Source organism: Lacerta agilis, chromosome 8, assembly GCF_009819535.1.
Source record: "Lacerta agilis isolate rLacAgi1 chromosome 8, rLacAgi1.pri, whole genome shotgun sequence".
Classification (NCBI taxonomy): Eukaryota; Metazoa; Chordata; class Lepidosauria; order Squamata; family Lacertidae; genus Lacerta; species Lacerta agilis.
In genome coordinates this window covers 27952752-27970332 of record NC_046319.1, presented here as the reverse complement: position 1 = coordinate 27970332, position 17581 = coordinate 27952752, and the positions used below count along the sequence as shown (strand labels likewise).

The window sequence follows — 17581 nt, the reverse complement described above, 5'->3', positions numbered from 1 at the left end:
AATCTTAAAAAAAAAATCAGCACTAACATAAAAAGGTAATATGATACTGCTGTCTTTGATTGGCAGGGAAGAAGGCCAGCTGTCATGTGACAAAGGACTTTTTAGACTCTGCCTGCCATACTCGATGTATTACTTGATACTTTAAAACCCTTTCCTTGTCATAAGATAGTACTTCAAAATGCTGCATTTCATTCTCAGAAGGTATAGCAAAATGAAATTTAGCATTATAACATTCTAACAGTCATGGCTTCCATCAAATATTCCTGGAGATTGTAGTTTAGCAAGACTGCTGAGAATCATCATTCTCTTATATTATAATAATTATAATAATAATAATAATAATAATTTTTATTTGTATACCGCCCTTCTATCTTACAATACTCAAGGGGGTTTACAAGCAGAAGAAACAAAAAAATGTACATCTTATAAAAATCTAATGCAATACAAAAATGTGATAATAAAACAAAACTTTAAAATAAGCAACCTACATCAAAAAGTAACATTCAACAATTATTAGAGTAATATAAAATAATATCAACATACAAAAGTTAAACAGAAATCCACTCAACATTTACAATAAACAATTTCTAAACTAATCAATAAAACAATGGCAAGCCACAGTACATAAAATAATGCAATACAAATTGAGAAGCAAAGACTAGAGGGTGGAGCAAGGCAGGTGGAAGGAGGCCTTGCCTGACGGAGTCTCTCCCCTCACAATATTATTTCTATTGTAAACACCCATGTTTATATTAATACAAAAGTAGTATACGAATGTTTTACATTAGGGATGGGGAACATGTGGCAGTCCTGAAATTATTTGATTCCAGTTTCCTATAGCTCCAGTTAGCAGGGCCAACAAAGAATGAGAATAACCCACACCAGACAAACCCACACCAGATTGCCCATTATAACACAAAATCAGAGGCCACAAAACCAGAAGACTGTGCCAAGAATTATAGACACACGCCAGCAGTCAGGATAACTGCTTCAAAACACAGGGAGAGCTACCATGTTATTGGTTCCAAAGAACACGAAAGAGTAGAAAAAGAAACATTTCAATTTAAAAGGCAGCCCCCATCAGTTGCCATGAAGCATTTAACACAAGAACTATTGTGGTCCAAAAGAGCAGGTGGAGACAAATGCCCTTTAATTAAAAGATTTGCTATGAGTCTTTTCTTGCAAAGGGCAAATCTGGTTTTTCCCGCCTTTCTAATAAATTTAATAGGCTTATTTGCCAGCAAATCAAACAATGCTTCAGTAGCTGGTCTTGCAACTTCTTCCCCATGCTTGGGAGATATTGTTTTTAATAATAATAATATTCCACTTATGAGTTTATTGAATGAATTGAAAATTTGCCCACTGCCTACCTTTTTAAGATGATTGAAAGATGAGAGAGAGAGAGAGAGAGAGAGAGAGAGATACCCAGATGACAGCTGGGTGGGTGAGTGCCTTCATAAGCACCAGCCAGTCATAGGAATACAGAAAGTTGCCTCATGCCGAGTCAGACTCTGGGGTCCATCTAGCTCAGTATTGTCTACACGGACTGGCAGAAGCTCTCTCTCTCAGGTAGGAGACACCCCAGCCCTACTTGGAGATGTTGACGATTGTACCTGGGACCTTCTGAATGCAAAGGAAATGCTCTATTGCTGAGCCACAGCCCTTCCCCACCAGCATCTGTGCACAGTTTGCTTCTGCTGCAAATAAATAAATAAATAAATAAATGCAAATTGGTCTTCTCTTATTCATGGAGAGAAGCTGGTTTGTTACCACAAAATACTCCCTCCCACAGTAATCCGATCACTCAAAATGTGTGTGTTTTACTACATCTGGCTATCCACAGCCCTCCAAATGCTATAATGCTCACCTCTGACCATTACAGGCTAGGGGTGGATGGCCTCTTCTCCAAATACACAGCTGTTGACTGGGAAGTTGGCTTTGGCCAAAGTCTTCCCAGGGTCTGCACTGGCTCTAAGACACCATCTGCTCCCAGGTGGCTTTCCCACTCCCTTCCTATCTATTTCCTCCCTTCCTAGATTCCTTCCCAGGGAGGATATGTCAGCATCTGTTACTCTCCAAGTAGGGTCTGACAAAGGTACTATTATTTCCCTTGATCTGGACATCAACAGAATTATAGCGTCCAGATCAAGGGTAGTAATAGTATCATTCTAGTCTGTCTTTGTCAGACCACACCTGGAGTCCTGTGTAGCCTACAGTTCTGGGCACCACAATTTAAGAAGGGCATCGACAAGCTGAAATGTGTGCAACCGAGTGTGAACAAGATGTTCAAGGGTCTGGAAACCAACCCTTATGAGGAACAGTTGAGGGAGCTGGGTATGTTCAGGTATGTTTATCCTGAAGGAAGAGATGACTGAGGCGAGATGAGGAAAGCTCATACCAAGAACAAACTTTGTTGGTCTCTAAGGTGCTACTGGAAGGAATAGCCATCTTCAAACATCTAAAGGGCTGTCACATGGAAGATGGAGCAAGTTGTTTTCTCCTGCTCCGGAGGGTAGGACCCAAACCAATGGCTTCAAGTTACAAGAAAGGAGATTTCAGCCAAACCTTAGGAAGAATTTACTGAAGGTAAGAGCTGTTTGACAGTGGAATGGATTCTCTTGGAAGGTGCTGGACTCTCAGAATGTTTTTAAACAGAGCTTGGATGACCATCTGTCATGGATGCTTTAGTTGTGACCCCTTGGTGTCCCTTCCAACTCAACAATTCTATGATTTGCCGTTACTAGCAGAATGCCAAGTTTCCATGCACCGCCCAGCCGCTTTAAGTCACCCTTGTTCTTTTTTCTTCCTTCCCCTGTTTTCTTCTTGTTTTTTTTCTCTCTCTCTCTCTTTCACCCGCCCAGCCAAACTCACCAGGCTCCGGCTGCGCCCTCTGATTGGCCGCCGTTATTTTCGGGGGCGTGGCTACGCGTGGAATGCTGAGACTGAGCGTCCAAGAACCGGACGGTCCTGCTTCGGAGGCGGCCTGTTGATTGGCTCGTGACACTTACGGAAAGCGGGGAGAATGGAATGTTGGGGACTCTGAGCGTTCCAGAGATACTTTGCTGTTATTGTTGTTGTTTCATTCATTTTTTACTCAGCCGCGGATGCAAAAAGGGAAAGAAAGAAGAAAGTAGGCTGAGATTTTACAGGCGCAGGTCTGTACTCGCCTACTCAGAAGTAGGTTCCATTAAATTCAATGGGACTTGCTTCCAGGGAAGGGTAGCGTTGCAGCCTCAACCTAGAGCCTTCTGCGGGGGCCCTTCTGGATTAAAAAGGAGGGAAATCTTTGGAATTGCACTTTCTGCTGCGAGAGGATCCCTTGAAGGCGGAATCCCAGGAGTCGCTTGGCGGGATCGACGGACCCGGGGACCCGGTTGGGACAGGAACCAGGAAAAGTCACGAGGAGGTACATTCATTGTCTCTTGGCTCGACCGCGCTCTCCGCCTTGCACGACCGTAGGCGAGAGAGAAACGCTGCATGGGGGTGGGGTCTGTGTACTGTAGCGTCTTTCTACGGGGCTTGGAATTCACCGATCCTTTAAAGTTTCACATACTTTCCGAAACTATTGCGGTGCCGGCGCCGGACCTGAGAGCGAAGAGCCAGTGCGCTGTTGAAATCTGAAAGGGGTTTTAAAAATGCTATTTCCGCCCGTGGGAGCGGCTTTCAAACTTCCATCACGCCAACTCTCTGTATCCACTGGCAGTCGAAATAGACATAAAGTGATGCTTTTCTTCTTTCAATAATGTACTTGAAACGGACCTAAATGATACTGCAGAGCTCTTCGGCATGCCTCATGGGAAGCGATTTATAAATGAAATTATTATTATTATTATTATCATCATCATCAATAATGATGATGATGATGCTTACTTTGTTTTTAAATTATTATTATTATTATTATTATTATTATTATTAAGTGTGATGGCAGGGACAGCTGCCAGATTATAGGAAGGGGATGAGATTCTGTAAGGCGGGGTGGGGTGTGTGTGTTTTGGAGAACCTGTGACGTTCCAGATGTTGATGGGACTCCACCTCCCATCCAGCCTGGCCAAAGGTCACGGTTGATGGGAGTGGTAGTCCCAGCAGCAACATATGGAAGCTTCCACAGCCCACTTCTTAGGTTTGGGTTTGTATTTAGTGGTGATGGCAGGAATCCTTCAAAGCATGTAGCTGTTGCATTAAAAAATAGTGAAACCAAGAAGTGCTCCTGTCAGTGTGGAAACAGCCAGGTGACTGTCAAATGTGAGTCAACAGCAGGAGGCTCTGAAAAGGAGGCGAGGTGAGTGAAACAGCTGAGGATCTTGACGCAACTCCACATTATTTGCTCTTACTGTAGCATCACGGAAAAGCCCTCTCTGTTGGTGCCATAGAGAGGACTGATAATGAACTTCTACACAGGGCCTGCTTGACCTAGTTTCTCATTCTGTAGCGTTCCTGGGTCTTGATCCGGAGGTGGCATCTCTATCTATAACCATGCATTTCAAGCTGGCTGCTGACACTGTCCCCCCCCCCCCGCTTCCTGTATTGCATCTGTCACCCTTTCCCCCAGCCTATTAAAGCAAGGGGGACTTCACTGTCACACACCCCCTACCCCACAAATGAGATTGGAGGCAGGTAAATGGCAGGAACCACAATGGCTTTAAAAGAGGATTGGGCAAAGTTGGAAAAGGTTCAGAAAAGGGCAGCCAAAATGATCAAGGGTATGGAGCAAGTTTCCTATGAAGACAGGTTGCAGCGTTTGGGACTTTTCAGCTTAAGAGCAAAGGCATGCAAGAGGCAGCATGGTAGAATTTTATAAAATTATGCATGGCATGGAGAAAGTGGATAGAGTAAACTTTTTCCTCCCTTTCTCATAACACTGGAAGTTGTGGACATTGAATGAAGCTGCAGGTTGGATGATTCAGGACAAATGAAAGAAAGGACTTAGTCACGCAGCACATAGTTAAATTAAGGAACTCGATCCCACAGGAGACAGTGATGGCCACCAATTTGGGTGGCTTTAAAAGAGAATTGAGACAAACTCATGGAGAGGAGAGGGCTATCTGTGGCTATGATCTGCCTTCACAGCTGGAGGCAGCAATGCTTCTGAATACCAGTTGCTGGAAGCCACAGGAGGGGAGAGAGCTCATGTGTTCAAATCCTGCTTGCTGGTTTCCCGCAGGCATCTGTTTGGCCACAGGATGCTGGACTAGATGGGCCATTGGCTTGAACCAGAAGGCTCTTCCAATGTTCTTATGGACCCCTTTTCCTCTCTCTCCCCCATCTTCTTTTCTCTAGGCTAAACCAGCCCTAGCAGAGTTGAGAGGGGTAGAGAGGAGGATGGAAGGAGCATAATAATCAGAGCCTTCTGTTGCTGCCGAAGGCTCCTTCATGAAAATGAAGATTTATTGTGGCAGGTGTTTCTCGTGGACTTGAGAAGTCCACTTTGTCAGGTGTGTTTTGCTTTCCTTGGCATAGTGGTGGAGGAGGAATGCTACTGAACGCTGACCAAATTGGCCAGGAAATGTAAAGCTTAGTCTGCAGAGATCAAAGGTGGGTAAAGATAAGCACAGCCATGCAGCCTGTTGATGCTCTGGTCTCTGTCTCTGCTCATGTGGGAGTGAGTCAGTGCTCACACTTTTTAAAAATAAACAATTAGCCACCAGTCAGGGTTTTTGGAACAACTGCAGCATTGGACACAGATGGATCTCACTAGGAAAATGGCTCCAGAGGGTTTGGGCCACAGGCAGAGAAGGTTTTGTTGTGCCACAGTCCCAGCCTCTCACATCTGTACAATCGTGAGGCAGGAGGTCTGGAGACAGCCTGCTCCCATTTGCTGTAAGCAGGTGGCCACCAGTGGAGTAACTGTTTGGGGGCTTTGCAACCAGCCTGTCAGGCTCACCCTCCCGAGCACGACCCTGTTTCTGTCCTGTGCAACTTCCAAGGAGTTTCTTCTGAAACCAGTGGCATCCCATGCAACAGTTTACTCTCCCCAAAGGTGGCCAACATCAGGCTATATTAGTCATTGTCTCAACTGCCACACAAGAAATGTTTGTGTCAGGGCTTCGCTTCTTGAGTCACCAGATCTCTATAAACCAATGCCTTTCTTTGGAAGTAGCGTCTCCACTAGTTTATACAAGTGAGACCTGCAACAAAATGTTGCAGCATGGAGTATGCTCTGTTCAGCGTACCAACCATCTCCATTCCCTGTCTTCCTCTCCTCCAACAGTCATGGCAGCGTTTCATGGCCATTGAGCATGCTCAGTTGGAATGGCGTATCCTAAAATATAGCAAGCTACCTTATACTGAATCAGACCATTGAACCATCTAGCTCAGTACTTCTCTGCATGGATAGGCAGAATAGAATAGAATAGAATTTTATTTACGGCCATAGGCCCATACAGGATAGGCAGCAATTCCCCAGGGTTTCGGGCAGGGAACTTGCACTGCCTAGATATGCCAGGGATTGAACCTGGGACCTTCTGCATTCAAAGCATATGCTCTACCACTGAGCTACGGCCCTTCCCTAACATTACTGGGATGAACGCTAGGAGACTGTGCACCTTCTCATGTCCTAAGAGCAACAGCTATCAGTGGGAAGAATGCTCCCAATTTTGCTAAAACGACCGAATATTTTGTGTTCAGTTCTTGCGACAGGAAGGTATGTTTTACTCTTCAGGCATTTCAAAACTTTTTGTTCCATGTGACAGGATAGCGGCCCATGGAAGCAAAGTTGTTTGAATCCACACACACACACACACCCATTGAAATCCATGTAACAAGGCTGCACGCTTACTTTGGGATATGCCCTGTTGTGCTCAGTAGGGTTACCTTTAAGTCAACATGCAATGGAATTGTACTGTTAATGTGCTTAACATAGGCAGCAGGGGGGTTCAAGGTGTGCTCTGCAGCAGTTAAGACCCATGACTCCAACTAAGCCATACTACCAACCAAGTAGATAGACCCACTGAAATTAGCCAAGTCCATTGACTTCAGTGGACCTACTCTGAGTAGGGCTAGCAGTGGATACCATCCCCAGTTTTTCCGTGTGTGTGTGTGTGTGTGTGTGTGTGTGTGTGTTAACTAAGGTTCTTGGAGCTTTAAATCACAGCTGCAGCCTTGGCAAAAGACTCTGCCTATCACCTAAGGCCTGCAAATGATTGCTAAAAGCCAGTGCTAAGGAGCTAAACTTGCTCTCTGAACTGGTCTGCTGCCTGCTCTGAAAATTTGCTGAGTCACAATATTCTTTTGCTTCAGCGTTCAAATTCTTCTCATTCCGATCTTTTCTGCATCTGCATTATTTCCCAGCCTTGTTGAATTTGTTCCAGGTTTTTGTTTTTTATTTGAAACTGGCAATGGGTTGTTTTGTGGAGGCCAACAACCTCTCCACATTTTGCTGTTATCCGTGAACTGATCCTGCCGCCTTTCCTGGGTGAATCACTTCAGTTCTACCTTTCACCCAGTTCTTTCCCCTAGAAATTGCACAATGTAGGACAGTCATGAATTTATTGGGTGCCTCCCAGTGGATTCCTTAACCAGGATCACTTCTGTCACTGCAGGCTTTGAGATCAAATCACTTCTGAAGAGCTCTGCAGTGGTTTCATTTTCATGTTATATTACACCTATGTCACTCGTGAAACTATTTGGCTATTGGGGCTTCTGAAGAACCCTGGGAGCTATAGATATTATTATTGTCATCTACATGTATTTGCCCCCATTTTACAAAAATAAAAGCCTCCAAGTGACTTAACAAGTTTAAATACAGCAGGATTTTTTTTAAAGAAACAAAAACCAATCCATTATAGAAGACACCAAAAATGTCCATCTGATATAACTTTAAAGAAAGCCCTTCCCATACCCACCTAAATATGAGCCCTGCTGCAGGGGCCAGCTTAGTTACCAAAGGCCAAAAGTCAATAAAAAGTGCCTAGTGCCTAAACACTGATAATGACGGTGGGGTTTTTCCTGTGGAGAGTGTTCCACAGATATAGGGGGCCACCACTGAAAAGATCCCCTCTGTTGTGGATTAAGCCAGGAGAACTACAGATAACTAAATCCAGGGGCTTTTAGTGGGGGAAGTCAAAGGGATTAACTTTCCTTCATAATCTCTTCGGGAGTGGATGGTGGAGATGGTCACTTCCTTACCATAAAATAATTAAGAGGTGGTCTTGATTACACTTAAGAGCATTTACGAGCACAATTCAAAGTGTTGGTGCTGATCTTTAAAGCTCTAAACAGCCTCAGTCCTGTATACCTGAAGGAGCATCTCCACCCTCTGCCCAGACACTGAGGTCCAGCTCCAAGGGCCTTCTGGCGGTTCCCTCACTGCAAGAAGCGAAGTTACAGGGAACCAGGCAGAGGGCCTTCTCGGTAGTGGCGCCTGCCCTGTGGAACACCTTCCCATCAGATGTCAAAGAAATAAATAACTATATGACATTTAGAAGACATCTGAAGGCAGCCCTGTTTAGGGATGTTTTTAATGACTGATGTTTTAATGTATTTTTAATCTTCTGTTGGAAGCCTCCCGGAGTGGCTGGGGTGGGGAAACCCAGCCAGATGGGCGGGGTAGAAATAATAGATGATGATGATGATTATGATGATTATCAAGTGGGTGCATTACTCCTCATGCATTTATACTCCAAGAAGCTCAGGGTGCCATACACAGTTCTTTCCATTTCATCCTCTGCAAGGTAGGGTAGTCTGAGAGAGAGAGAAAGAGACTGACTGGTCCACTGTCACCCATCGGGGCTTCATGCCCAAGTGGGGTTGGGAGTCTGAAGCCTGGTCTCACAGAGCCATCGAAATGTAGAGCTGGAAGGGACCCCACGGATCATTGAGCAGTCCCACCTCCTGCAATGCAGGAATTGCAACAAAAGCATCCATGGCCAATAGCTATCCAGCTTTCGCTTAAAAGCCTCTCATGAAGGAGAGAGTCCACTGCCTTACTAGTCTCCCAGGTCCTAGCCCAGCCCTCTAACCTCTACACCACAAAACATGCTGCTGCTTGTATTAGCTTTCCAAACACTAGCTGGCTGGCTGGCTGGGGCCAGTGGATTAGGCCCCAACAGGGCTGCTCTTTACGTTTGTGGGAAAAAAGGTTGGTTTTGACAGTACAGAGGAAGAGGGAGGTGGCACCTCATTGCCACCCTGGTGTGGAGTTCCAAGTGGCTTGGAGCTTTTGTGCTAAGGACCCTTTGCTTTTCATCCTTGGTCTGCACCAAGGGGTACAATTAATGCCGCCCTGTGCAAAGCTCGGGAACGTTTTGCATTACAAGACACAAGTCCGCAGAAGAGTCCTGTGAAACTAATCAGCCCCGCGGATTCTGTGATGAAAGGTTACTAGAGGCCTCCTGCCAAGAGCTCTCATGAAAACAACCTCTCGCTAATAGCTATGAAAGGTTGGCTCCAACAGTCCTTTTTATATATATATAATTGGAGTTTGCCGTTCTCGGCTGTGTGTTCCCACTTCAAATGGGCACCGAGATCAGAGGTACTGTAGTTTTTAGTTTCCTTTCCTTTTCATGCTTCTCCCTCCCCTCCTGTTCTGCAGTGTGCAAAAGTCATTATGTCCATAATAGCAGAAGCAAAGAGACTCCGTGGTGGCTTTTAGTTTTGTCTTTTAAATATAAAACCATCGCGCTGGCTGATGGTGGGGCAGACGGCCCTTCACTATTACAAACTGATCCATCCTCAAAGCAACCCAACAGTGCATTTGTTTCTGTTCTTTAAAAATAAATAAATGCTGAAGGAGCTTCCATGGCCCTTAAGCTGAACGGCTCTTATGCACACTTATAAATCTCTGCTTTTTCTGATCACCTACAGTGAGCACAAAATTGCCTCCAGGCGAAAAGGCATTTTTGTGTGTGTGTGTGTGTGTGTGTGAAATAAAAGTGGTTCTTAATCATAGAATTGTAGAGTCGGAAGGGACCCCGAGGATCACGTGGTCCAACCCCCTGCAAGGTAGGAATCTGCATCTGTTCCCATCGCATTAAGGATTCTGTTATAAAAATTAGGTTCAACCCCAGAAGGGAGTCCACGAACCCGGGGGAGAGCCTTAGTAGGGCTCCCCTCCTCTCAGGAGCACTTATGAATAAATAGAGACGATACAAAATCTCCCAAAGAAAGGCGATAGCCCTTTATTAGAAACTGCTGCAGCAGGGTGTCTTGCAAGCAAAAGACCTCCAACAAAGGCGCGCAAGCTCCTATATAGACTTTTGAAATTGCCCCCCTCCAGCTCAAGACCACCCCTCCATACATTAGAATTACATCACAAATTGGGAGGGTCTGGTAGCAGTGATCTGAGCATCTTGGACCCTGCCCCCATGTCTCCTCTTGCCCTCCACCAAAAACCCATCAAGTAAAACAAAAGATACTTACATTTCCCTATATCCCAGCCAAGTTATTCACACCCATTTGTCTGACACTCAGATATCAGGATGCCAGAGATTATCACTCAGGCAGAGGGCTGCTGAGTAGCTGGAGGGGCAACCCCCCCCCTTTGTTCCTGAGACAAAGAAATAGGTACTTGGTCAGTTGGGAGTCAAAATGGAGTGAGGCCTGTCTTCCTGTGCTGTTTTTCAGACATGTGGCCTTATTTGTTTTGGTACATTAATAACAATTATTATATATAAATAAAATACCTTAAAATTCTTACAACAATTCCTTCTTGCAGGCTGTTGGGGAAATAAAACATGGCTGTAGTCATGTGTGGGCTAGTAACTTTTGTAGGCTTAAGAACAAAAGAAAAGCCTGATGGGTCATCTCTTCCAGCATCCTGTTCTCACAGCGGCCAACCAGATGCCTGTGGGGAAATCCGCAAGGAAGATCCGAGCGCAAGAGCACCCTCCCCTCTGGCTCTTTTCTGGAAACTGGTATTCAGAAGCAGTGCTGCTGCTTCCAACTGTGGAGGCGGAGCATAGTCATCCTGGCTAGTAGCCATCGATAGCCCTCTCCTCCTCCATGAATTTCTCGAATCCTCTTTTAAAGCCATCCAGGTTGGCAGCCACCGCCGCCTCCTGTGGGTGGGAGTTCCGTAGTTTATGTGCTAGGCTTGTCTGAATGGCTGCTGTTGCGTAAGAGGTACACAATAAACCAGGGGTCAGCAAACATTTTCAGCAGGGGGCCGGTCCACTGTCCCTCAGACCTTGTGAAGGGCCTGACTATATTTTGAAGGGGGGGGGGAATGAACGAATCCCAAGATGCATTTTAAATAAAAGCACACATTCTACTCATGTAAAAACACTCTGATTCCCAGACTGTCCGCAGGCTGGATTGAGAAGGCACTTGGGCCAGATCCGGCCCCTGGGCCTTAGTTTGCCTACCCATGCAATAAACCTTCTTTGGTATAAATCAGCAGGTGGGTTTAGACCATATGGTTCTTAGGAAGCAATGATTTCCGCAGGTGAAATTAGATTGGGATTGAGACTTCCGGCGAGGTCGCCATCACGGGCGGTCGCTGGGTTGCCTCGGCAGCGAGGCAACCCAGTCCAGCCCGGGGGTTGGAGCCCCGCCACCGCTACGCAGGGCTCCGGTGAGGCGCGGGAAGAGCGTCCCGCGCCTCGGGCTCCCCGGCGGGCCCGCTAGGCTACGCACCCTTCCCTCGTTCCCCCTGTAAAGGGGGAGTGGGGGTGAAGGGAGCGCGGAGCCAGGCCATTAGGGGAAATGCCCCAACCGGGCGGAAAAGCGGCGAGTACTGGCCTTGATGAGCGACAACGTTCTCCCTGAGAGATGAAAGGAAAAGAAGCCCGGAGGTCGTGAGTAATTGATTGGATTAACTGTTGAGCTTAAAGACTTAACGACCCGGGAGGCTTTAAAGAAAGGAAGCCTGCCTTTAACCCTTCGGTGGCAAGAAAATAACGGTCTGTGATACTGTTGCTACTGGATGGCTACATTGTTAAGATTTTTTATGAGTGAGACTTTATAGATCTCCCTTTGGGGAGGAAGAGGATGGAGAATATTCCTTTTGAAAGTTTTGGTCTTTGCGCCCCGGTTTCAGAGAAAATGGCTGCGAAAACTCTGAACCGAAGTGGAAAAGTACTGCTATAAGATGGATAACATTGAAATAGAAACTGAAATTTGATACCTATACCCGTCCTCACCATGTTGGGCTTTGTCTTTGAAATTGTTTTGAATTCTGGACTAACTGATGAAGAAAGGATTATTATATTGAAACTGGAACTGCTTAATCAGAAATTGAAGGTTTTGAGTGGGGATATGAAGAAAAATCTACTTCCCACAGAGGAGACCTTTCAGATATTCGATACTATGGAAGAAAGCCTTGGCAAAGAGCTGAAGGAGACGATTGAAAAACTGAGAGAGACGGCATGGCGACTCCCGGAAAAAGAAGCGTTCCTCGGTGGTGGCAGCCTGGGGACGGCGAGAAATGATATATCCAGCCCCCGAGGTGAGAGCTCGGGAGCGAAGGGCAAGAAATTAAGACATTTTCAAATAGAAGAAGAATACAGTGTTGAATGGGAGAAGCCGATGGAAGATGAACAGTGTATCCTGATGCTCGATGCAAGGACTGTTGGGGACTGTGTCTGGTTCTGTGGACGTACAAGAAAAGAGGACATTTGGAGCAGTGGTTCCGGTGAAAGATGGAAATGGACAATGGACAGAGGGGGAATAGGGTGAAGTGTACTAAGTGTAGAATATAAATGGTCTGTTATGGTAATCTGAAATCGGAGGGTTAAGACATGAAGTTTCATTGTATGTTTCAATAAGAAAAGGGATATTTTGAATTTTATGATATTAGCAGCAGTTAAGAGATAGAAGAATTTCATATAGATTTGATATAAGAATAATTTGTTAAGATTTAAAGATTTGTTACTAACTATTAGGGATTAATATTATTGTCTAGATTTGAATCTTTTTAAATGAATTTAATTTTTTAGAGAGATGATGTTATTAAAGTAGATATGGATCTAAAACCGAAGGAGAGGAGGCAGGGGAAGTCAACCGTCAAGATTCGGAATTAGAATATTTTCTTATATGTGTACAAGAAGAAGAATCGTGATTATGTCTGTATTTGTTTTATATATGTAGGTGTGGGTGTGGGTTTATGTTTTGTTATGAAAATGTCAATAAATTCTTATAAAAAAAAAAGAAATTAGATTGGGATTGACAGGGGTTGCCTTCTCCTATAGCACACACTGTGGCTCATGAGCACTGGGGAGCATTTCAGGGAGGAATTGACTTTCTCTCTCTCCCTGTAGCAGGGGTGGGGGACCTGCAGCTGTTCAGGTGTTGCTGGACAGTTCCCATCATCTCTGACCATTGGCCATTTGGGCTGGGGATGATGGGAGTTGAAGTCCAACAACATTCGCTGTCCCTTCCTATAGCATGTTGCGGTCCAAGGGGGCTGACTTTGTGGAGAGCCCCTGAGTTGGGTTAGGCTCCTTCTCGTTCCTTGGCCCTGCTTGGCTGTTCAGTTGGACCAAAATACGATTTTAGTTAATTTTTATAGAAAGTTTAACAAAAGGAAATGAAACAATCCCACCACCACCAGCTCACATTAATAATACAATGACCATCAATATGCCCATCTCAGTTTAGGCATGCGAGTCAAGGTATGTCACCTAAATGTCCTGATAGATATTCAAGTGAAATCGACATTCACAAGAAATAAGTTCAAATGTGGCAAGGGCAGTGTGGTCCTCAAGATCGTTGCATAACAGATTGTGGGTGTTGTTGTTTTTTTCCAGGCTGGAAGAATAAGGGAGCTCTGGAACAGTCATGAAACTTTCACAAAACGTTAATTCCTGGGAATGCTGATGCAAACACAGTTTCACTGAGTTTTGTGGGCCCTCCTTGAGAAATGTGGGGGAAATCTCTTCCCATGAATAGTGACTGGTACATTCTTGAGCAGCATCTAACAGACTGCGTTGTCAACATGATCGTTCTAGCAGTTTTAAAAACAATTGTCATTGCTAGCACTTTCTCCTTTGTTGTTGTTTCCTCTCTACAAAGCTCTTGTGTGGTGTAGCTGTTGCACATTTTGTGAAGGGAGGCGTCTTTTGCATATTGAATTTCCAGGGGTTTTTTTATGCTTATTTACAAAGTCATTGTAGAAAAGGAACCCGACCATGGCATGACCTTCAGTGCTTTGGAGCTGCGTGTTTCTTGGTGAATGATCTCTTAGGTTACCCATTGTGTGTACGTGCAAGAAAAAGCACGTGCTCTCTGTGAACTTCATTTTATATGATGCATTTGGGAAATGACTCAGTTTCTTCATACATGTTTGGCCTGCCACTAGGGTTGCAAAACCTTATTTTGTTCAACACAAGGCAGAACAGTGTGGGTGCACCCTGCACTGCTCAAGAACATTTGTGGAGATGTTGGGGGCCAAACAATATATTCACAAAACCATGATCCTTCCTAGACTGTACCAATTCAGACTGCTGCTAGGGGGACACATTTGAATCCTCCCTTTTGAAAGCAGTTTTTTTTTCTCTCCCACTAGGATAACGGGAAAACTAGAGTCTTCTTCCCTGACATGCTAGATTTCTATGTGCATGGTGTCCTTGACATGTGGGAACGTCCAAATATGTAAGACCCCCCCCCCACACACACATTCTGCAGTCATATAGTCCAGAAAGGATGGTACCTTCTGATACTGATTGCCATGTTTCGCTCGGTGTTTTGGTATCAGGTGTTTGTACATATGTGATCATGCAAGCGTAGAATTATGATGGGGGTTGATGTAGACAAGTAATTCTGGTTTTCTCTTATTACATGGGCAAAGGCACTTTTCAGAGTCTTGTCATTTTGAATTCAGCCACTGGGATGTTAAGGGGGGTGGGGAGCATAAGGTCATGGCACTGACGAGGGAAGAGACATAAGAATAGGCAGTGACCAATCTAGTCCATCATGCTGTTCTCATAGTGGTTAACCAGTTGCCTCTTGGAAACCCACAAATGAACCTGGGCACAACTACATCTGAAGGCATCCCTGCTTAGAGAAGTTTTTAATGACTGATGTTTTAATGTATTTTTAATATTTTGTTGGAAGCCACCCAGAGTGGCTGGGGGAAATCCATCCAGATGGGCAGGGTATACATAAATTTATTGTCATTATTATTACAGTTCTGCAGTTTCCAGCAGTTGGTATTCAGATGCATGGCCACCTCCGCCAGTGGAGGTAGAGCATAGCCATTGGGCCTAGTAGTCAGTTATAGCCATGTCCTCCTTTTGTATAATGTTTTAAAGCCATCCAAGTTGGTGGCCATCACTGCCTCTTATGGTAGTGAATTCTATAGCTTAGCTATACACCATGTGAAGATGTTTCTTTTGCCTGTCCTGAATTTTCCAACATTCAGCTTCATTAGATGTCCCCAAGTTCTCACATTATGAGAAGGGGAGAAAAGCTTTTCTCTGTCCACTTTCTTCACACCCTGCATCATTTTATATGCCTCTATCGTGTCGCCTCTTGCTTGCCTTTTCTCCAAAACAGGGTTTCCCAAACTTGGGTCTCCAGCTGTTGTTGGACTACAACTCCCATCATCCCTAGCTAGCAGGACCCGTGGTCAGGGATGATGGGAATTGTAGTCCAGTTGGAGACCCAAATTTGGGAAACTCTGCTCTAAAAAAAAAAAAAAAGAACTTTCCTCTTAGGGGACTTACTCCCACTCCCTTGATCCCTTTGGTCTCAGATTCAGTAGTCACAGCTTCTGTTTTCCTTCCTTGCTTCCAGGTGACCTGTCAAGATGGTAGACCATCTGGCCAACACTGAGATCAACAGCCAACGCATTGCGACTGTGGAAAGCTGCTTTGGAGCATCCGGCCAGCCGTTGGCCATACCTGGAAGGGTCCTCTTGGGCGAAGGGATTTTGACCAAAGAATGCCGGAAGAAAGCCAAACCGCGGATATTCTTCCTGTTCAACGACATCCTTGTGTATGGAAGCATTGTGATCAACAGGAGGAAGTACAGCTCCCAGCACATCATACCGCTTGACGAAGTCACCCTGGAGACTTTGCCGGATACCCTGCAGATGAAGAACCGTTGGATGATCAAAACAGCCAAGAAGTCCTTCGTCGTTTCCGCCGCCTCCCTGACCGAGAGGAAAGAATGGATCAGCCACTTGGAGGAATGCATCCGCCACTTGCTGTCTAAGATGGGCCAGCAGCCCCCCACGGAACATGCCGCCCCCTGGATCCCGGACAAGGCCACCGACATCTGCATGCGCTGCACGCAAACCAAGTTCTCCACTCTCACGCGCAGGCACCACTGTCGGAAGTGTGGCTTTGTGGTGTGCGGAGACTGCTCTCGGCAAAGGTTCCTGATGCCCCGGCTGTCCCCGAAGCCTTTAAGGGTGTGCAACCTTTGCTACAAACAGCTGGTGGCAGCGAAAAAGGAGAGCGAGGACCAGTCGAAGATGGTCCATTCTCCTCTGGCTGGCTATGAGCCTTCCAGCGGAGATGACAGCGACAGATCTGACGAGGACAGAGTGGAACAGTGGTCAGCGGAGGCAGAGTTTTACACGTCCGACACAGCTTGGTCATCTTTCCATAGCTGACCCCTGCATGGCCTTGTTAATTTCAGGGGCCGCATGCTTATTTCCGAGGAGTACAGGGAACACACAGTATCCAAAGTGCACTTTTCAGAGGAGTAGCTTTCATTGTGTCTTTTGGTCCCATGTGTTTTCCTCCTCTGTGGTTAAGGAAGAAGATACTGTACTGAATCAAACTAAAATATGCAAGAGCCTATTTGAAGCAGTATCGTTCCGCTTCAAGTAGTCATGGCTATGGGGAAGGGCTGTAGCTCAGTGGTAGAGTATCTGCCTTGCATGCTGAAGGTCCCAGGTTCAATCCCCAGTAGCATCTCCATCTAGGGCTAGGAGAGACTCCTGTCTGAAACTCTGGGAAGACACTGCCAGTCAGAGGAGACAATTCTGAACTAGGTGGACCAATGGTCTGATTCAGGAAGCTTCCTGTGCTTCCCTTCATGAATCCTGGAAGCTGTCATTTGTTAAGTGTGCTGAGAGTTGTGAAGAGACCCCTTATGAGAAGACCACAGTGCTACAATTTCCAGAACAATCCATTCCTCTTCCCAGGGAACTCTGGGAATTGTAGAGATCTCCTCTCTGCACCCTTAACAAACCACAGTTCCTAGCATTCTTTGTGGAAAGCCATGACTTTTAAAGCGGTATGATACTGCTTTAAATATATAGTGCAGATGGGGCCTAACAGTGAGTTGTTTTTATTGGCAGAGCTGAATTTGACCCCCCAACACATCAGGTGTTGAGCGTTGCTGAAAGTTTTGGTCCCTTTGATAGATTTTGGGGGCTCCTGAAATGTTGACATTCAGCTTGGGCATTTTGCAGACTTGTGCATCAGAACAGCACCCACCCCAACATGTAGTCTCTTGTCTTTCTTACATTCAGGAGTCAAATTCTGGATCCATAAATCAGAAGTTATGAAATCCAGAGGAAGATCCCCTTCACGGTTTTTAAACTGACAGCACCACGCAGAAATTAATCAAGGGCTTATAATATGATTGTATATAAAGAATCTAGTCATATATATATATATATATATATAAGGCTCTTCACAGAGGGATGCACTTTTTTTGGAGGGTAGAACCTTCTTGACTGAGTAGGGATTGA

The 17581-nt window shown here is 45.4% G+C and overlaps 1 protein-coding gene across 2 annotated transcripts; it reads left to right on the top strand.

The window, feature by feature from the left end:
• Nucleotides 1-2893: 2893 nt before the first annotated feature.
• Nucleotides 2894-16826, top strand: PLEKHF1 (pleckstrin homology and FYVE domain containing 1). Of its 2 annotated transcripts, none has more exons than XM_033156705.1 (2): nucleotides 2894-3406; nucleotides 15670-16824. In XM_033156705.1, the coding sequence occupies exon 2, from the start codon at nucleotides 15683-15685 to the stop codon at nucleotides 16490-16492; it is 810 nt and encodes a 269-aa protein (XP_033012596.1). In that variant the 5' UTR covers nucleotides 2894-3406; nucleotides 15670-15682; the 3' UTR covers nucleotides 16493-16824. The 2 variants fall into 2 exon arrangements, with proteins under 2 accessions (XP_033012596.1, XP_033012598.1); XM_033156707.1 differs by lacking the exon at nucleotides 2894-3406 and adding an exon at nucleotides 5412-5432 and having other exon boundaries at nucleotides 15670-16826.
• Nucleotides 16827-17581: the final 755 nt, after the last annotated feature.

Bases quoted from the DNA above. Each gene is read 5' to 3' on its own strand.
- PLEKHF1 (XM_033156707.1), top strand. From the start codon at position 15,683: ATGGTAGACCATCTGGCCAACACTGAGATCAACAGCCAACGCATTGCG.